General features: G+C 42.4%; 1 protein-coding gene across 5 annotated transcripts in view; it reads right to left on the bottom strand.

Annotated features, from left to right (window-relative positions):
- Positions 1-770: 770 nt before the first annotated feature.
- Positions 771-21,702, bottom strand: part of PRKAB2 (protein kinase AMP-activated non-catalytic subunit beta 2) — an 83,668-nt gene continuing 62,736 nt past the window's right edge. For all 5 annotated transcript variants that reach the window (XM_033915818.1, XM_033915816.1, XM_033915819.1 and 2 more), the window contains 4 exons: positions 20,319-20,436; positions 3,757-3,890; positions 1,742-1,810; positions 771-1,205 (listed from right to left, as the gene is read on the bottom strand). In XM_033915818.1, coding sequence (XP_033771709.1) covers positions 1,128-1,205; positions 1,742-1,810; positions 3,757-3,890; positions 20,319-20,436 — 399 coding nt within the window. In that variant the 3' untranslated portion in view covers positions 771-1,127. The remainder of the gene's footprint in view (positions 1,206-1,741; positions 1,811-3,756; positions 3,891-20,318; positions 20,437-21,702) is intronic.

Below are 21,702 nucleotides of genomic sequence, written 5' to 3'. Positions count from 1 at the left end.
TGCCCTCATTGACATTCCAAATAATATAGTATCATAGATCAATGCCACTGGGTTTTCTAATAAACAATTAATTTGGCCCCAAATTGATTTCCAAAAAGCCATAATAAATGGACAATAGAATAATAAATGAGCTAAAGTCCCTGCTTCAAGATGACAATGCCAACATCTATTACTTAGAGCTATCTAATTTTTGTAACTGAACAGGGGTCCATAATGCTCTATGTAACAGAAAAAACCAAGTTTGTCTCATAGATGCAGACACTGTACATCTCATCCTCCAAGTCCAAATTTGTGGCCATTGAGATGCAGTAGTTTGATGCTTAATTTGATTTATAAGGAAGGAATAAGCTAAATATTGCAGTACTGAGGCTTGTATGGATGCTGCGGAGACAATAGTCACAGGGACGGGGACAAATTTGTTTCCTCGTGTCATTCTCTAATTCAGATTAGATGATCAGAGTGATCTAAGAGGAGAAAGTGTGAGAGTACATTTCGCCTGAACTGTGGGCTTTTATAAACTAGTCAGGGTACACCTGTGCATGAGTTGAGTAAGCTGGTGAGAAGAGAGATGTGTGGATGTAGGGATGAGCCTCCTTTTAAACTATTATGATTTTAGATTGTGAACTACCTGCATCTGCCAGTTGGTATAGTAATTTTTTAAGTAAATAATAAATACATATGAACAGAGGAATACACATCTATACTCAAGTACAGTAGAATACATGTATATGCATTTGGCAAGGAGAAATCATTTGTGCCTGGGACAAAACTGCTTTTTCAATTTCTTTATTAGAATGATGAATTTGTCACAGTCAAAACATGTGAATACGTGACAAAAAGTAGTTGAGACAAAGTTTTGATGCTTATCAACTCACTCTCTATGCCTAATGGGTCAGCTCGATAAGCACTAGGAACACTCACAGATGTCGGAGAAGTTATACAAAGGAATGGTACATGCTTGCCACACTGCATTTTTCAACTCGATCCACAGAAAGAAACCCAACTAATGTCACACGTAAACCTCATCGACTTTCCAATGGGAGCCAGCCTCTCTCATCAATCCAGCTCCATCCATCCTCTACACTGATGAAGTTCCTAATTTCTTAACATAGCAAAGGGACTTCCCTTTAAATTGGCTTGTACAGAAGAGTGGTGACATATTTTTTCTTGTATCTATGTGTAGCACTAAGAACCATCACACCATCCTGGAAAAGAAAAGGAGATTCATTATAACAGATACACTCATAATAAAGGCTTTACCACCACACCAGCAGCCAGTGAGCCTTCACCTCTAGGACCATCCAGAACAAGAGCAGTCAAATGTAGCTACCCAACAGCTGGTGGATTTTCATTTGATATAGGCCCCCTTTTATCAAGCTGTGTTTGTTTTCTATTATTGCCAGCCGCTGTAGTAAAAGCTCCAATGCTCATAGAATTCCTATGAGTGTTGGAACTTTTACTGTAACGGCTGGTGATAAAAAAACCCTAACACAGCTTGATAAAAAAGAGCCATAATTAAGTCTTTGTATCACTGATGATGTATAATGCCCTAATATCATTAGAGTCTACAGAGGCTCTTTTATGTTAGCTGGACTGTATAATTTTCTCACAAACAGATATGAAATACTTCAAAGTTAAGTTTTTCAATCATGATATTCAACTTACCCACTGAGAAACAATTCACTGTTAATCAGACACATTTATTTTAAGATAAGTCAGAGATGTAAAATATGGAACTTACCTTAATAGAGAGCGCATAGAGGTGATTCAGCATCACATGGTTGGGTTCTGGAAGAAGGGCAGGGTCACACTATGACATAAAAGGTATATTAAATACAAAATAAAATTAGAAAATGTAATCACAGCACAGACCCCCTATACAGTGTACCACAGGTTAGGCTCCAATCTGTGACAAATCTTCAAGACTGCTGTCCACAGACAATCCCCAGCCAACCTGAAAGAGTTTGAGGTATTCTGAAAGAATAATTGACATTTAAAAAGGAAATAAAGCAGCTTTTAAAATAAAATGCAGGGGGAGGCACAACATTCATCCAGACCAACCACTCTGCCCCTCCACAGTAGTCATGAACTCTTCTTGACTTAGTAAAAGCAAGAATTAAAATAACTCTGCAAGATCATTAAGAAATGGTTGTAGTAGAAGACTATATAAGGTCAGCAACCAAGAAAAATCTGTCTTCTTTTTTTTAAGTAAAGACTTCCAAGTAACTTAAAAAGATTCTAATGGTGAATCAAAAGTACAGGATTTTGGCACCACCATGGAGGTGTCTTCACATGAGAAATTTCAAAAGAGGAATGAGTCTTACAAAGATGTGACTGTATTACGTTAGCAGGAACGAATATACCATTGGTAAGAGAAGTAAAAAGCAGGTGACCTAGGAGTAGTCTAGAGGACACAACGTAAACCATGGTATACAAGATCTCATCATACTAAAGAGAAGTGCAACAGGTAGAAACAGTAATGCACTGAATAAAGATTGATACAAAAACCAAGGATCTGTGACAAAGGTACTGCTTCAATACTGAGAACCAATACCCAATGGTACTAAGAGATGCTGGAATAAAAGGAAAAACATCCATAAAAAGGCTGTAGTGGCCTCCTCTCTTACAGCCATTCCCAAACCTCCAGGTTCCTTTCGAATAAAAAAGGAGATGGAGTAAAGGGTGTTATGGATAATGGCCATTAAACAATAGGAGACACACGTGTAGGGAAAAATATTTCAGAGCAAGTTTATAAGCTTCCTGAAAGAACTGTATGAATATTGATGGTATAGTGCAGGGGTAGGGAACTCCAGTCCTCGAGAGCCTTATTCCAGTCGGGTTTTCAGGATTTTCCCAATGAATATGCATGAGATCTATTTGCATGCACTACTTTCAATGCATATTCATTGGGGAAATCCTGAAAACCCAACTAAGGACCAGAGTTCCCTACCCCTGATATAGAGAATGTCCATTGATAATGCAGAAGCACAAAAGTAAACACTGCTTGTCGGCTTACTATTTGTTTTTTTTTCCAGAGGGCGATAGGACAGAGTACAGTACTGGGGTTCAAGAAGGGATTAGATAATTTCCTGAAGGAAAAGGGGATAGAAGGGTATAGATAGAGGATTACTATACAGGTCCTGGACCTGATGGACCGCTGCGTGAGCAGACTGCTGGGCATGATCGACCTCTGGTCTGACCCAGCAGAGGCACCGCTTATGTTCTTATTAATGAAGAAGAGGCATCATGACCGTCAAGTGGTATTGAAGGTGCCACAGGCCTGAAAAAGTGATGCACTTCACAAATGATAACGTGTATTGATGCTCACAACAAAAGTGTTGTATGCGTTGCTGAAACCACAGAGAGTTTCAGTGACAGATTCAGAATCTGAACCAAAGGCTAACAGAGCCCATACATAATCCTTGTCTAGAAAACCAATCCATCAGGGAGAAAGCTGAGATTTAACAGCTGAGGCACAAGACAATAGTGATTTGTCCAGAGTCACAAACACAGTTGACAAAAGAGAGATACACTAGAACCAAGGCACAGAAAAAATAAGGTAGTTTATTCAAGGACACACAAAACAGTGGAAGAGCTGACTTCCCATGCCAGTATTTCCCTTTACTCATAATTTTGGTGCTCTGTGCTACACACACTTAGTTAAATCCAAAGATTTATTGCACTTTACAGCCCAGTGATTATTGTAAAATCTGTGAAAAGAGGTGGTTGGATGGTAGAAAGTAGTATTTTACTTACCGATATGTTAGTATCCTTGTTAAGAATGACTTGCAGGAGATGAGGGGGCAGAATTGGAGGAGATTTGAAGTGTTCCTCTAGTCTAAAAGAAGACATTTCCTGGCCATATAAACCGGGTGGAGAGCTGGACAAGTCTGAGACAAAAAAATGACAAAGCACTGTATTAAGAAAATGACAAGAAGAGCAACCTGTTAGAATGGGCTTGAGATGTTTTAACGCCCAATTATGAAAATGAATGAAAAGCAATTCTATAACTGGGTGTGTTAAGTTCGCAGAAAAGCAGTACTTATACATGTAAGTGCACCATGCACTATTCTATTAAAATAAGGTCTAAGTGATAGTGTGTAACTGCAGGGGATGTGTACATAAGGGTGAAGTATGGAAGGGGCCCTGGACATGTCTTCAGCTCATATGTACAACTTACAGAATACTACAAGTTATACGCATTGCATGGCACTCAGGTGCACCCATTTACATCAGACATAGAACTGGCATAAATAGTCATGCCTATATTTAGGTGCCCCATTGCAGGTTTATGGTAGTATCCTATAACAGAATCAGGACACCCAGGATTCTGTTATAGAATAGGCTTTCATTAAGCTGCACTGGGGCACCTACATGGGGTCTAGGATAATTTCAGCGTGGCCATTTTAATGCAGCTAGTTCAGTGAAGCTGTTTCATTGCTGGTGAGCACTTACCTTGCTGAAGGTGCCATTCCATTGGACAAATATCATGGTGAAAGAGGGGACATATCATAGAAGGATTGCTCCCCCCCCCCACCGGTGTTAGGCCACAACTGGACAGGTGAAAGAAGGCTTCTGGAGCAGGCATTATTGCCCCCCTCCCCCCCCCCCCCCCGCTATTGGTGCTTCATGCCCAAACTGTATTGGTGAAAGGGTAGGCATTTCCCCCCCATTGCACCCACCCCCCCACTGGTTCTTCAGGTCCAATTGCTTCAAGGTTTGAAAGAGGGGGGGCAATGCCCCCCTTGCCTCCTACTAGTGCTTCAATAAAGTTATCTGAAGGCTCCCATTGCTAACAGAAAACCATGTCTTTTTCATACACACAGAACACAGATGCATCCTTGCCCAGTATGGAATAAGTAATCACAAACTAAAACTAGAAATATATAGACAAAAGTTAAACTGAACCACCAAGAAGCCAGCTTTGCACATAATGCAACACCACAGAAACAAAAACAGTGATGCATGTCCCCTTTTAGTGTGCAAAATATAAAGACAGAAGATTAAGTTCTTACCTCAATAGTCTTCTTTCTTGTAAATGGGTATGTCATTCTAGACAAGTTAGTACTGAATCCAAACCCACCTTCTTTGGCTCGATCCAAAACTAGATCACCTACCCACCTCCATCCCACTACCCTCTGGCTCCTCTCTGCAGCTTGAGTTCTCGAGCAAGGTCTTGGGCATCATCATTGATTCCACATTGTCCTTCAATGACCACCTCCAATCCTTGGTAAAAAAAATGCTTTTTCAGCCTTCACTTGCTGAGGAAAGTTAGATCCTGCTTCCATCAAAAACATTTTACCCTCCTTGTCCAATCCATCATCCTCTCCAGATTGGACTATTGCAACTCTATCTACTTAAGCCTAACTAAGAAAAACCTCCACAGACTCCAACGGATTCAGAATGCCGCGGCCAAGCTCATCTTCACTAAAAGTAAATTTGACCATGTCTCCCCGCTCCTGGCCAAGCTCCACTGGCTTCCGATAATCGCCAGGGTCCACTATAAATGCGCCTGTTTAACTTTCAAAATCCTATATGGTATCCTTTATCCCTCTTTCTTGGAATTCCTCAAACCCTAATACCACCAGATCCTCCCACAAATTAAAACTATCCTTCCCCTCGCTAAAAGGCATTTCCCACACAGGAAAGCTAGGGACCTCCCTCCACTTCAAAATCACTGAGCTCTGGAACAACCTTACCTCCCCTCTTCGGAACTTGAGCTCTCTCCAAGTTTTCCGCAAACATCTGAAAACCTGGCTTTTCTCAAAAAATGTAAGTCTTCCTCCAACTTAGGAATCAAGGAAACTCTTATATCTTGGCATCCCAAGTCCTCTAACTTTTCTTCACACTTCTACCTCTAACCCTCTGTTGTAGTTCCTTCCTATTTCTCCTACTGTAAACCGCGTCGAGCTCTACGAACGTGGAGATGATGCGGTATACAAACCTAAGGATTAGATTAGATTAGATTAGTCTTCTTTCTTGTAAATGGGTGTGTCATTCTGGACAAGTTAGTACTGAATCCAAACCCACACTCTGTGCAGAAGGTATTAATCACAGTTTTCAACTCTTTCTTCCCAATGGAGCGTGCTGCCCCCTTCAGTTTGTATCAAACAGGCAATAGCCCTCAGAATAAAAGGAAGGGTATAGGGACACTCAATGATAAACAGGTCTGTTCTGCTCTGCAAGAAGAATACTAAACACAATTTATGAATAACATGAATCAATAAAATCAGCAGCCACAAGCTTAACTTTCGTGGAGCTTGTACATTCCCCAATGGGCGACATGTGTGTGTTTCTCGTTTTATTTTATTTTACAATTACATAAATGCTTGTATTCCTTAAATATGACTGGCCTGAAAAATTTCAGACTAGAAACTGTTGCTTCTGTTTTAGAAAGTACGAGCAGGTGAGTTGTATGAAAGATAGGGTGGGGTTCCAGAATGACACACCTATTTACAAGAAAGAAAATTATCGAGGTAAGAACCTATTCTTTCTTTCTAGTGCAATAAGTGTGTCATTCTGGACAAATGGGATGTACCAAAGCAGTCCCTGGAGCCTAGGGTGGGATTGATAAGCCTGCCTTCAATCCTGAGGGCCCAAAGACCACATCTGTTTTCGCTGCTACATTCACTCTGTAAAACTTTGTAAAAGTATGAACAGAGGACCAGGTAGCTGCCCTACAAATCTCCTCAAGTGGAAATGTCCATGAAGAAGGAATGCTCCTTGTCGAATAGGCTCTCAAAGATATCGGCAGCTGTTACCTGCAGACAATGTAAGTTGCCTCATGATCATATGAATCCATTGAGTGATAGTAGCCTTAGACACCAGCTTGCCCAGTTTAGTCTGACTGGTGAACATGAATAAATAATCATAGAGAAGAAATTAGTTAGGGGCCAAAGTTACCAAAGTATTACTCTCCACACATCCAGCAACCGCAGAACTTTATCTTTCTTTTTCTACCCTGTATAAAGAAATGCCAGCAATCTTATTTCTTCATTTACATAGAAAGCTGAAATTACCTTCGGCAAAAGGGAAACCCTTGCGTCTGAAATCTTGAGAAAGGGTTCTTTGCAGGAAAGCGCCTGCAACTCCAAGACTCCTCTCACTGATGGGAAAGCTACTAAGAAGGCTGTCTTCCCCAAGAGATCCATCAAAGACACCCTCTGCTCATATGGGGCTTTGGTCAGACTCTGTAGGACAATGTTAAGGTTCCAAGATGGAATGGGCTGGCAAACAGGCACATGCAACCTGGAGAGTCCCCTTCAAGATCCTAGCTGAAAGAGAGACCAGGGAGATGTTATCCATTCGGGCTCTGAAACACGAGATACCTGCCATTTGTATCTTGCAAGAACTGACTGGTCTCTTATCGAGACCCACCAGGTGAAAAGCTAACACCACTACATTAAAGCTTGCAGCTGTTCCAACTTGTCTTTAACACACCAGTGTTGAAACATCTCCCCGGCTTCAGCCTAAGTTGAGACCACAGTTGACTTCTTGGCTCTAAGGGGAGTAGAAAAAACTACCTCTGAATATCTCCTGCGTTCTAACTTCGCACGCTCAAGAGCCATGCCATAAGACCAAAACGTTCCAGCTCCTCTAGGGCAACTGGACCTTGAGTCAGTAGCTCTGGATGTACTGTGAACTAACGATTTCTCCAACTTCTGCAACTTTAGCCATATGGCCTGTAGCTCCCATCTGTTAATGGTCCACTTTTTCTGAGTTGGTATCCATTGCCCTGGAACTGGTGACTGTTGCAATGGCCTCCCCAGTTGTACAGGCTGGCATCCCCTGTCAGAATCTCCCAAGAGTCTAGTTGAATAGGCATGCCCTTTGATAGCAAATGCAGTTGAAGCCACCAGCGCATGCTGGCCGTGCTTCCGCTGTCCAAGTCAATGGCATCTGAAGCGAATTCTTGACCAACAGGTCAAGACAAAGTCCTGCAGTGGATGCACATTTGCCTTTGACCAAGATACCACTTCTATGGCTGCTGTGGAACCTAGAACTTGGAGATAGTGCCACGCCATAGGGGCTGCCATGGTCAGGATGTCTGTTATTTGCTCTCAAATCTTTTGTTTGCATGCTTCTGAAAGACAGACATGGCCTTCTACTGTGTTGAAAAAAACTCCCAAATACTCAAGAGATTGGGTTGTACCAGGTAATTCTTTTGCAAATTTACGATCCGACTCAGGTTCTGTAAGACTTGAATCACTTGAAATACTGCCTTCTCTCCCTCCACCACAGATGAGGCTCTGATCAGCCAATCGTCCAGGTATGGATGTACCAGTATCTCTGCTTTGTGGAGGTTCACCGCTGCCACTACCATAACTTTGGTGAATGTATCATTGCCAGGCTGAAGGGAAGTGCCGAAAACTGATACTGTCTCTGCAGCACATGGAATCTTAAAACTTCCTGAGCTATGGAAAAATGGAAATGTGCAAGTAGGCCTCCGTCACATCTAGGGAAGCCAGGAATTCCCCCCAGAGCTACAGCTGCACTGACTGACCGGTTTCCATGCGGAATCGTGGGATTTTCAGAGCTGCATTGACAGACTTGAGGGACAGCCTCCAATCCTTTATTGGGCATTAGAGTATCTGCCCAAACCCGATTCTTCAGGTGGTACAGGCTCTATGGTTTGAATGTGCAACTGATTTTGCACTGCAGAAAGAAATTTGTTCACTTTCTCTGGCCTGCTTGCTGTGGAGCATACAAACAAGACTGGTAAAGAGCGTGAATTCAAGTCTGTAGCCCTCTCAAATGATATCTAGCTTGCTCCCAGGCCTTCACATAGTCCAACAATCCCCCCCCCCCCATTACCTGCAGGATGGATGCTTTGGCTCTGGCATCATTGTCTCTTTTTAGTGGATGTCGCTGGGCAAGAACTAGAGGATTGAGGCCTCCTAGCTCCTGTTAATCCCTACTGGGATCCTTGATAGGGTCTCCATGTTGAGGCTCCTCCTGAATACTGACTACATTTCAAAAACTAGATTGACCAGTCCCTCAAGGGGGCCTCAATCTACTGTCTGGTAAAGGTTTTGGGTGACGATCTGCTACACTATCCATAAGGTCATCTATCCCTTTTCAAATAACTTTTGCCCTTTGAAGGGGAGTTTACTGAGCTTTAGAAACTCAGTCCCCCACCCATTGCCTGATCCAGAGCATTCTATAGGCTGAGACAGAATAAGCAGAGACCACAATGCTGATGACATCATTTGATGCATCAGCTACGTAATCCATCCCAGGGGAAAGGGTCAGGATCCCCTGAGGGAGCCTTATGGAAATTAGTGTGGCAGGTACATGCCCCAAATGAGGCCGCTGCTGCTGCTTTAACTCGCAAGGCCAATGCCTCAAACTGACTTTTAAGAATCACATCCACTCCATGATCCTGTCCATCCTTCAAAACTATATCTTCCTCACTCAGAAGGGAAGTGTGTTTAGTCCCTGGGCCACCAGGGAGTCCACTTTTAGCTCTGCAAACACTTGCTGATATTCCTGAGCCAAGAGATACAACCTGGACATGGTCTTAGGCACCTTTAAATCTACCTGCAGAACATTAATGCCCAGAAGCCAGAGCAAGGATGTAGACTGAGACTTCACACCACTCATGACTGAACACTGTGCAAGACAGGCAGATGGGGATTCTTGATTTAGTTCCCATTCTGTAATAATCTCCAGCAATGCTGTGGAATTAAACAGGAAGCATACAGATAAGGTCCTCTCCGTGATCCAGTGCTATCACCTAGCAGTCCCTAGCTGGGACCCTGAGTTTCTAAAAAGGGAAGTATGACTCTGTGTCAGTAAAAGCATAGACCTAGACTACTCATCATCATCCGAGTCTCTTTCAGACTGGTCCTCTGCATCTTCAGGGAGAGCGTGCACAGCGAGGGAACCCCTCCCCCCCTTGCACATCCTATAGGGAGCCTCCAAACAGCGCAGGAGAATCTTGGTAGCTTAGATTAGCTTTCCATATGACATTCACAAAATCAGGAGTAAAACCCTGAGAAGTTAGCCCTGAGATCCTCTTAGGGGGACTCTTACCGTCTTCCTCTAGGGCTCTGTGCTGCAGACCTGTGGTTCTGAGAGGAATTTTATCCCTGCAGCTATGACCACTGGTGTCTCTTCGGCCCTAGAGTCCTCAGGGAGGGTTAAGCCCGAAGTACCCACACCCCCATACATGTTCTGTGACATGTGATGCTCGGATGCTCCGCAGACCATCCAGTGTAAATCTGTAATGATATGGGGTAAAAGGGTCTGAGTTAGAGGTCTGCACGGGAACGGGGAATGCGGGAATCCCGCAGGTCCCGCGGGAATGCCCCCAAACCCACGAGACTCCCACGGGGACCCCTCTCTGGCCCACGGGACTCCCACAGGGATGGAAGGCTTTGGAAGCAGGGTTCGTCCATATAATATAATGGACACGTCAGCCTTAGTAAAAGAGGGGGTTTATAAGTTAATTACCTGAACAGAAAAAAAAGGGTTCCACCAAAGAGATTCCACAAGGAAAACAGCAGCGCAAACACAAAAGAAACTGTGGAATTGATGATCCTGTCAGAAGTAATTGCTGCTTTTTATGGGGATGGGCGGGGATGGAGGTAATTCCTTGCGAGGATGGGTGGGGACGAGAGGATTCTGACGGATATGGGTGGGACAGCGAGGATCCTGATGGGTACGAGTGGGGATGGAGAGGATCCTGGCGGGGACGGGTAGGGACGGAGAGGATCCTGGTGGGGACGGGCGGGGATGGGTGGGATTTCTGTCCCCATGCAACTCTCTAGTCTGAGTAAGCCATTATTATTGATTTCGAGCCAAAACGATGGATTTTGAGGCAGATGGGGGACTTTGAAATAAAATTGGGAAATCCAACATGGCAGCATTTTAGCGCCCCAAAATGGCTTAAAATAGCCAAATTAAAACACAAATTTCACTGAAAAGGTTTTTATTTTTTTTTTTTTTACAGAGGGGGACCCTTTATGCAGCCTTAGAAACTCTCAAAAAAAATCAGTTTTATGACCCCCCCCCCACACACACACACACATAGTACTCACTGTGACATACTGTGCTGTAAAGTGTTGTGGCCTGCTTCAGCTCAGGAGAAAAGCTGGGTCCTAGAGAATACTGCCTCAAAAGAATGTTCAGTGTCTCAAAAAAATAATGCTAAAATCTTCAGGATGTCAGATGGAGTGAAACCCGGCTGGACCTCTACCCCCACTGATCTGTGCACGCATAAGGGGGAGGTGACACACAGCTGGCACCCTGAAAGTTCCCCCGAAAGGACCACTGCAGGTGCCAAATCAAGCTCCTGAAAAAAAAAAAAAATTATGGGGTGAGTTGGCTCCAAAATATTAATCAGGGCGGCTCACAGGTATAACAGAGTGATTGATCTGCCAGCTGCAGACCCCAAGTCTGCTTCTTTTCCCAGGCAGAGTTACCCCAGAAATACTGGGAACTCTGAAGCACCGAAATCCTCCAAAATTTGAAGAAAAAATAGAAACTAAAAAAAAAAAAAAAAGTTTCAAACAGAGCATATTAGACACCTTACTGCTAGCGTACAGAAGGAAAAACTGAAGGGGGCAGCACAATCCAACGGGGAAGAAGGAGGAGTTGAAAACTTTGATCGATATACCCTCTGCTCAGCATGCAGGTTTGGATTCACTACCCACTTGTCCAGAATGACACACTTATTGCACCACTATAATCATCACTTTACAAATTAACAAAATTTAAAAAAAAAATTGAAAATTTTAATGGACTAACATATTTTTCAATTAGCTTTCAGAAACCAAAACCTCTTTCCTCAGGTCAATAAAGGATACTGCTGTTACGGCATCCTGTCCTGACCTGAGGAAGGGGTTTTGCTCTCTTAAAGTTAGTCAAAAATGTATTAAAATTAAATAAAATGTATTAAATAAATGTATTAAATAAATTGTATTAAATAAATAAAATGTATTAAATAAATGTATTAAATAAAATGTATTAAATAAATGTATTAAATAAAATAAATGTATTAAATAAAATGTATTAAATGTATTAAATAAAATGTATTAAATAAAATTAAATAAAATGTATTAAAATTCAAATAAAAGGATCACTTTATTTCCATTTATAAACATTTATCAATACAGCTACAAATCTACTTTATAATATAGAAATTTTTTTCCACCTTTGTCACCTCTGGTTTCTGTTTTCCTCATCTTGTCGTCCCTCTCTTTCTTTCATCCACCATCTGTCCCTTCCATATAGCATCTGCCCTGTTTCTATGTCCCTTCCATTTCTCTCTCTCCCTCACTCCCTTCCTTACCCTTCTCCCCCCTTTGATCTGGCATCTTTGTCTCCTTCCCTTCCCTTTCTCCTTCTCTCCCACCTCCCCACCCCCGTGGTTTTTAGCTTCTCCCTCTTCGCCTTTCCTCCCCTCAGATCTGGTATCTCTGTCTCCTTCCCCCTTCCCCCATGCTCTAGCATCTCCTTCCATTCCTTCCTCCACCCCCACCCCCCATGGTCTGGCATCTTTCTCTCTCTCTTCTCCCCTTCCTGGTCTTCCTTCTCAATGTATTTTCTATTTCTGTCTAGATTAAATTCTTTCTTACTCTTTTCACTCTGTCTACCCCCATGGTCTGGCATCTTTCTCTCTTTCTTCTCCCCTTCCTGGTCCTCCTTCTCAATTTATTTTATGCTTCTGTCTAAATTAAATTCTTTCTTACTCTTTTCACTCTGTCTACCTACAGCTTACCATCTCTTTCCCTCACCCTCTCCAGTAACTAACTCTATTCTCTTCTCTTCATCCAGCATATGCCTTTTCTTTATCCCCTCCTTTAATCTAGTATGTGCCCTCATTTTCTACCCTCTTCTATCCAGCATCTGCCCCCCTCTCTCTCTGCCATTCAGCATCTGACTCCCTCTCTCTCCACTTCCATCCAGCATCTGCTCCCCTTGCTCCCTCACTTCTGTCCAGCATTTGCTCTCCCCTTTCGTTCCCTCCCCACTTCCATCTAGTATCTCTCTCTCCCTCCACTCCAATTCCATCCAGTATCCTGATCCTTCTCTCTCCCTCCACCCCAATTCCATCCAGTATCCTGCCCACTTCTCTCTTCCTCCCTCCATCTCAATTCCATCCACTATCCTCCTTCACTCTTCCTCCACCCAAATTCCATCTAGTATTCTGCCCCCTTCTCTCTCCCTCCCTCTACCCCAATTCTATCCAGTATCCTGCCCCCTCATCTCCCCACTGCTGCTTCTGCTGCTTTCTGGAACCAGCAGCAACGGCTGAAAATTTAAATGCAGTCATCATGGAACCTACCTGCACCTCCTCACAGCTGCTGGCTCTGCTCTGGAACAAGGAAGTGATGTTGGAGGGGATAGACTGGCAGCCATAGGGAGGTGCACAAATATCCTGCAATGGCTAGATTTACAGTTTACTGCTGCTGGTGGTGGTTTGGGAAAGCAGCAGTGGCAGAGTAAGAAGGGAGATCCTGGTGTGCCAGCTGCACACACCCTTAGCTTTTGCAACCAGGGCAGATTGCCTCCCCTCCTTGGTACAACATTGGCACAGAGGATCAATATTTGCAAAGGAGTGACAGTAGGGATGTGCATTCATTAGTGTACCTAACAAATTTAGGTGCCTTTTTAATAAGCTGTGCTAAAAGATGGTCTGCGCTATGAGTAGTTTCCTGTATACTGAAGTCACTTTTACCATGGATGTAGAATGGACACACTTTCCATTTTGCCTATAAATGGTCACATGCTAATTTCCCCATTAGCGCATGAATCCTTAACTACATATACCTTTTACTAGGCAGCAAGGGCTCATGCACTAAATACGTGCTAATCGGTTAGTTCACGGCATTGTAGCTGTGCTAACTAATTAGAACTGGGAATGCCTACTTTTCCACCCCCAACATTAAAAATTAAAAGTATTTTTTAGTGCCTGAGAAGCTCACGCAGATACCTAAACTACTTAGTGCTGACCACAGGTTTAGTAAAAGGGCTCCTTTGTATCTGAAACAAGAGTTTAACATGACTCCAGTTTGCACACATTAAGAAGTTTGACTGAATTGACGTCAAAGAATGTTTGTTAACCCTAGAAGAGATGGCACTGAAACAAGAAGCAAATTAGAGAGGCTAGACAATGATTACGATACTGCTACTGGATTTCACTACTGAACTTTTAGACATTTCGTGAAAAACGTACAAACTTGGGATGTAGATATCATATCGAAAATTGCCCTGCATATGAATTAAGGGATTTTCACCAGGAAATCTTGGATAAGGATACTAGTTTTGATGAAAAATTTTTGGTATTTTTCTTTGCATCAAAACTAGTGTCCTTATCCAAGATTATCTGGTGAAAATCTCTTAAATCATGTGGAAGGGCATTTTATTTATTTATTTATTTTAAAAATTTCTATACTGTTTAAAACCTAAACAGTTTACATAGTGTTACATACATAAATTTATGAAACAAATAAAAACAGGCAAGCATAAACAAACAATCCTCAGAAAATCAGCAGTAAGAAGATAAAAGCCAAAAGAGGCTTATTCAAACAATCGTGAAAAAATTTTCAAAAGTCAGCAATTGAGAAGACTCAATATCTAGAAAAAGGCATTTACAAACAATTGCGTTTTAAGTAATTTCCAGAATTTGCCTTTTTCATCACATTTCCGTAATTGACTCACAAGTGAGTTCCACAATTTAACCCCTGTCCAAAAGTTCAGTAGCAAAATCCAGTAGAAAAATGTCTATCTTTTGGCTTCAAAAATGGCTATTTCTTAGATGTTACTATACTCAGAGCAATGGAACTCCTCTTGTATGAGGAAAGACTAAAAGGGTTAGGACTCTTCAGCTTGGAAAAGAGACGGCTGAGGGGAAATATGATTGAAGATGACGGCTGAGGGGAGATATGATTGAGTGGAGTAGAACAAGTGGATCGATTTTTCACTCCGTCAAAAATAATAAAGACTAGGAGGCGCTCTATGAAGTTACAGGGAAATACTTTTAAAACCAATAGGAGCAAATATTTTTTCACTCAGATAATAGTTAAGCTCTGGAATGCATTGCCAGAGATTGTGGTAAGCTGGTTTTAAGAAAGGTTTGGGCAATTTCCTGGAGGAAAAGTCCAAAGTCCATGGGGGAAGCCACTGCTTGCCCTGGATTGGTAGCATGGAATATTGCTACTCTTTGGGTTTTTACCAGGTACTACTGGGCTTTATGGACCATTGGTCTGACCCAGTAAGGCTATTCTTATATTTTTGAACCATTTTCGGAAAACAAACGTACAAAAGAAAACGCACACATACAAGCCACTGGGATGTGGGAGAGGTGAGCATTCTTACCCTGGCCACACAGACATCCCAACACAGCAGTAGGGCACCCTAGGAAGCACTACATATCTCACCAAAACCCCCTTATATTGTATGGTGAGCCCTCCAAAACCTACCTAAAACATACTAGACCCAAATGTATACCACAATGCTTGCAGGTGTCACCTATATGAAGATACAGTAGGTTTTGGAGGGCTCACACATTCCACCACAAGCATACCAGTTAGAGGGATATGGGCCTGGGGCCCCATCTCTATAGTCCACTGCACTGACCACCAGACTATTCCAGGGATCTACTTGTTGCTCTAATAGGACTGTTCATAACATATGAAGCTGTCATACAGGCTGGTATGTACTGTTTTTTTCACATCTTTTGAGTGGCCAAAGTTGGAGTGAGGTGGGGGTCATGCATTCATCCCTCTAGTAGTCATCTGTTCATCTTGTGCATATTTTGGGCACTTATTCAATGTCCAATTTTTGCCCTAGACATTTTCCACAATGTTCCATTATTGCAGAAAAACATCAAAATCATAAGCCCAACCTAGACCTGTCCAAAACACCCCCCCAATACACTCTGTTGAAATTTAGATGCACTGAATGCAAACAGCATAAATAACCATTGTCATAACATCCTCTGAATCAGTGAGGTGTTGTCCTCCAGATGGGTACATTGATACCACACTCCAAGCCTTTGTACATCTGAAGTCTCCTTCCCATTAATAGGTTCCTCTGTATCTCTCAAGGGATGGGCTTAGGCAAAATGCCAGCATTCCTCCTCCCAAAGGTTACCCATCTCTCTGCATAAAACAGCACTGATGGTTCTTATTTCTTCCTATTTTCAAATATGGTGAGAGAAAGTCAAAATGATCAATCCATCAAATAAACAGTCTATAACTTAATACTTCCCAGGAAAATTGGTAAAAAGTTCTCTCGGGACTGCAATGCTTCTTTAGCAAATAGTTGGATGATTATGCAAATTTAGTCTTTTATGTAGATTTAGTTCATCCCAAGGCAAACAGGGTATGGCCAAAATAAGGTCAGACACCTTACTCAGAAGAAAACTGTCACTCGGGTTATAAGGATACACCTGATCATCCAAACATGGAGTCTAAAGGGAGAAAGTCAATACCCTCACAGAACAGTTGAACGGTTTTCCTCCTCATACTCCATTTTCTTCTTGGATTGTGACTCCTAGATTATGGATTGATTTCCATGTCTCATTCCTGACTCTCTCCCTCACTTACCTCCATGGGTGTTTCCCTCACTGGAGGGTTCCTATATCATTTCATCCCCCTCCTACCCTCAGGATAAGCTTCTCTTCGCGTTTCCTTCCCTAGATTCTGCCCTTTATGGGTTCTACCTTTGGCCTTTGGGGTTTCTTGGAATAGTTACATCTAAAAGGAGGCCCTACATTCATTGGGCTAGTGGGCTTTCAGTAACTCTTTTAGCCCAAGGATGGTGTATGTGACGAGAGCTTGGGATTTGAGGGGGGCCTTGTGAGGTCTCTAGTAAAGAGGTGGGACTTCTGTACCTTCTAGGTGTGCCCTAGCTCCCTCATCATACCATTTAAAAATGGGTTTTGAAAATAGTAATTTGGGTGTTTTGACAAAATTAATCTACTCCTTTATGACACATTTTAGATATTTTCCCTGTGTTGAAAATGAGCCCTATATTCTTATAAGTCTCTTAGTTTCAATGTCCACAGTTAAGCAAATGTCCACAATTAAAGATGTACAAACAGGGAACAAAGTCTAAAGCAAGTTTTTCTTTTTCAATTGAACGCAGGTCAGAACACTGAAAAAAATATCACCTATCTGGGCCAGAAAGCCTGTCCGATAGAGTACCCATTTCAGATGATCTTTTTTGGGGACAGCATCTATCGTCTGGTTCCCACAATGACTTAGTCTTTATTGTATAGCTGTTATTCTCCTGAATTGTGGTTATTTTGATTTGAAATTTACCCTCCATGTATACATTAATGCCGTATGAGCCAATTAATGACCAAAAGGGAGAGTATTACCTCTTAAGTCAGTGACTGTCAAGTCTGTTTTGTCACGCTGTACTCTTTATTTTTTTTTTAACTTTACTACCAAAGAAAAACATCAACTACTGTAGCCAGTGGCGTATCTAGGGGGGGGGGGCCGTGGGGGGGCGGTCCGCCCAGGGTGCACGGGCCCAAGGGGGTGCACAGCTGGCCTGCCATTGCCGTCATCAGAGAGAAGCCGGCACCAGTTCTCCCTCCCTCCGAATTCGCCCTGCTTCGTTTCCCGCAGGCCAACCAACTATAGCCGTCCGATGTCAATTCTGACATCGGAGAGGACGTTCTGGGCCAGCCAATCGCTGCCTGGCTGGCCCGGAATGTCCTCTCCGAGGTTAGAATTGACATCGGACAGCCAGAGTTGGTCAGCCCGCGGGAAACGAAGCAGGGCGAATTCGGCGCCAGCCTGTTTCCAATGGCCAGTGGCAGCCTTTCCCCGGCGGTGGTGGCAGCATGGTGGTGGTGGCGGCAGTGGCATGGGGGAGGGCAGGGAGAAAGAAAGAAACGGGGGGGGGGGGGAGACAGGGAGCCAGAAAGAAATGGGGGCAGGGATCCAGAAAGAAAGAAAGGGGGCAGGGTGAAAGAAAGAAAAAAATGGGGCAGGGGGAGAGAGAGAGAGAAAGACAGACATAGAGAAAGAAAGGGGGCATGGAGAGAGAAAGAAGGGGGCAGGGTGAAAGAAAGAAAGAAATGGGGCACGGAGAGAGAGAGAAAGACAGACATACAGAAAGAAAGGGGGCATGGAGAGAGAAAGAAGGGGACAGGATGAAACAAAGAAAAAGTTGGGGGAGGGAATGAGGTCTGGAGGAGAGGAAGCATACAGGAGGCTGAAAGAAGGGAAGAAATATTGGATGCACAGTCAGAAGAATAAAGTGCAACCAGAGACTGATGAAATTACTAAACAAAGGTAGGAAAAATGATTTTATTTTCAATTTAGTGATCAAAATGTGTTCGTTTTGAGAATTTATATATGCTGTCTATATTTTGCACTATGGGCCCCTTTTACTAAACTGCAATAGCAGTTTTTAGTGCAGGGAGCCTATGAGCGTCGAGAGCAGCGTGGGGCATTCAGCGCAGCTCCCTGCGCTAAAAAACGCTATCGCGGTTTAGTATAAAGGGATGGAGTATATTTGTCTATTTTTGTATAGTTGTTACTGAGGTGACATTGCATAAAGTCATCTGCCTTGACCTCTTTGAAAACCCGCAGAATATAAATGATAATTAACATTTTCTCTGCGTACAGTGTGCTTTGTGTTTTTAAAATGTTATTGTTGGTAGATCATTTTGACTTGGCCACGAAGGTAAGGGGGGGGAGGGAGGGGAGCTGCTGAAAGACATCTAGTAATCCTTGCAGGCTTGACTGTGCAGGGAATTATTTTTGTAAAATCATGTTTTGTTATGTGACTAGCATTATTTAGACTTTAATTTCTATGAATGAATAGAATGAAAATGATATAAAATTACTTGCTTGCTTTTATGTGCGTGCGCTGAAGGAAAGTGGAGAGAGAGTGGGCTGAGGACGCTGAAGGGAAATGGGGAAAAGACGCTGATTTATAAATTGACAATTGTACAGAATATTGTTTCTTTTTATACTTTAATATAATAAGTTCAATATAAAACAATTCAAGGCTTGTGTGGATGGAATCAGGTGGTTTGCGGGGACCGAGCTTACAGGGATTAGTCCAATAAAATGGTATTTTCTTATTTCTCATTATTTGTTTTATTTTTATTTGTTAATTTGTAAAGTGGTGATTGTTATGTATCAGTTTTTTCAAATTTACATCTACTGTCTTTATATTTTGCACAGTATTAGAGGACATGTATTACTGTTTTTGTGGTGTTGCATTGTATGCAGAGTCTGGTTTCTTGGCAGTTCAGTTTAACTTTTGTCTACATATTTTTATTTTGTGATTATTCCATATTGGGCAAGGGTGTATCTGTCTGTGTGTATGAAAGGGACATGGCTTTCTGATAGCATCGACTGTACAGGATCAATTGACTGTGCAGGATCTGGTTTGTTTAGTTTTACAATGTATGTGTTGGTGTTCTAGTGCTCACTGCAGTGTTTAAGATGCTGCCTTTTCCTAGGTACACTCTTGTTGTGCGATATGTGGATTATTACTAAAAATCATATTTTTCATATAGATGGGGGGTGTCAAAAAATGATGGGCCCCAGGTGTCACATATGCTAGGTACGCCACTGACTGTAGCCCATCTGGCCACTAAGAGCTTCCCTCCAGAGAAAGAAGTGGGCAGGCCTGAAAGTAGTGGTTGAGAGGAGATCTCCTACATGAGGGCATGCAGCTAACTGTTCTCTTCAAAAAGAGCAGAAGCCTGAGGAAAGGCAAGATCTTCTACTTGACTCCTGCAGCTCCACTCTTAGCCCTCACACTGCCCTAATTTGACAGACCATATGTAAACTACTGCCCTTGGAGTTATCAGATGAACCCAACCACACCAGCCCAGTATGTGTTCATTATCTGCTGGACACCAAACATACTGGAAGTTTTCTAACTGTACCAGCCCCTTAATAAGGTAAGAACATGGTGAAAGTTTTCATTTCTCAGTGGTCTCCATCAGCTGCCAAGGAGGCATGGTCTGGCTGTATGATAAAGATGTTTAGGAACACATAATTATTCAGGTCAATAATAAATATTTACCTTGTAGTTATTTTCAGAATTATAAACTTGTTTATGAAAATGGCTTTTATAATTTTTTTAAAAAAATTTGAAATAAGAGGCATTCATAGTGTCTCCAGTTTCTTTCTAGGCATGGCCTCAGAGGGCAACTAAAGATCAGTATATCCTGGAATGCTGATCTCTATTTTGTGGCAGATGTGCAAAGGATGATGGAAAATGTCACTAACATCCAGTCCCATGTCCCAGTTAATGGTAATGCAGAACAAGCAGTCTTAAAAAACACAAACATGCCCAGTACGGAAAAACACGCCCAATGCAGAGAAGGTCACCTCTAGCAGTGTCAGAGCTCTCCAAAGAATCCAGTTTCAGAGCATCAAACACTTCGAAGTCTGACTTCTTCACCTGAATCAGATTATTAATTGTGCCAAGCTGGCTGGTAACCACAGGCTGAAAGTGAAAGGAAACCATTATGTATATATCTCACAGCACAAGGTATGGACATTACTGCAAGAAGACTTGGCTTTCATATGACTCCATAAGTCATGGATCTGGACTATTCAGTCATATAATCCTTCCCCTTTCTCTTCAGCTGTCAGGAGGAGGTAGCACTTCCACTGGGTGACTCCATGCTGAGGTTTGATAGCACAGGAGAGTCTCATGGGCCCTGTTGGCACTTTGTACTCAAACCTCAGCATGAAGCTGATTGGCAGAAACGGCAGACACAGGTAAGAAGCACCACCCGCCTCCTCCTCCTCCTCCTGTTATCTGGAGAGATGGGACAGAATACCATGTGGGCAGACAACGCAGATGATGGGGGGGTGAAAGACAGAAATGAACACACAAGTGAGTGTGTGCATGTATGGAATAGGATCTTGAAGGGAAGGGGTTAGTAAAAGTTGCAGGTGGATGAGGGAGGATCATGGAAGGGATGAGGAGACAATCGACATTGGGAAGTTTGGTATAGTGTGCGTAGGGATCAAGCAAATATGGAAGTGTGCCATGGGATAATAAAGGTGAGAAGCCCTGGTTTAGTAGATTCTACTACTCAGCTGTGCCCATCACAAATAGTATTCTCAGTACTATTTATGCATACGTGTCAGCATTTCAGAGAGATCAGAGGGAAATGACAGACTACATACTGAGCATGCAGCACCAATACAGTACTACTCTGAATTTTCAAATGGGTTATTTGATGCTCCTAGTCTTGTAGGGTCCAAATAGTTTAATTCCACAATGAGGTTAGGCAGCAGGGTATATTGTACAGGTTCCAAGTCCCAACTAAAAGAAACCAAGAAGAATATTCCTGAGCTAATAGTTCAAGCTTTACCGTTGATCCTATGCAATAATCTGAAAAATAAACAAACACCATAAAGAACTATCTCATGAAAAGCAAAATGAACTGATTCCTCCATTATGCTAAACATTAAAAGCCTTGGTTGCAGGACCAAATCCAGTTCTGAACCCCACACTTCAAGGGCAGTAGAAAAATTCTGAACAAAATCCAGAGAGCAACTATGAAGTGAAGAAGTCTAAATCGTATGACGTATAAAGAAAAATGTCAGGAGAATGGCTAGCAAGTGACTTATTTTTTTTTTTTTAATGGTATAATAATTTTTATTGGAACAAGCAGAAAAGACAGATACCAAAATTCAACCATATATCAATGTTCCAAACAACATTTTTATCCAAATCTAACCCAATCCCTATACCAAC

The sequence above is a fragment of the Geotrypetes seraphini genome, chromosome 12, assembly GCF_902459505.1.
Source record: "Geotrypetes seraphini chromosome 12, aGeoSer1.1, whole genome shotgun sequence".
NCBI lineage: Eukaryota > Metazoa > Chordata > Amphibia > Gymnophiona > Dermophiidae > Geotrypetes > Geotrypetes seraphini.
Note: the sequence above shows the minus strand (reverse complement) of the source record. Positions and strands in the feature narration are given on the sequence as shown.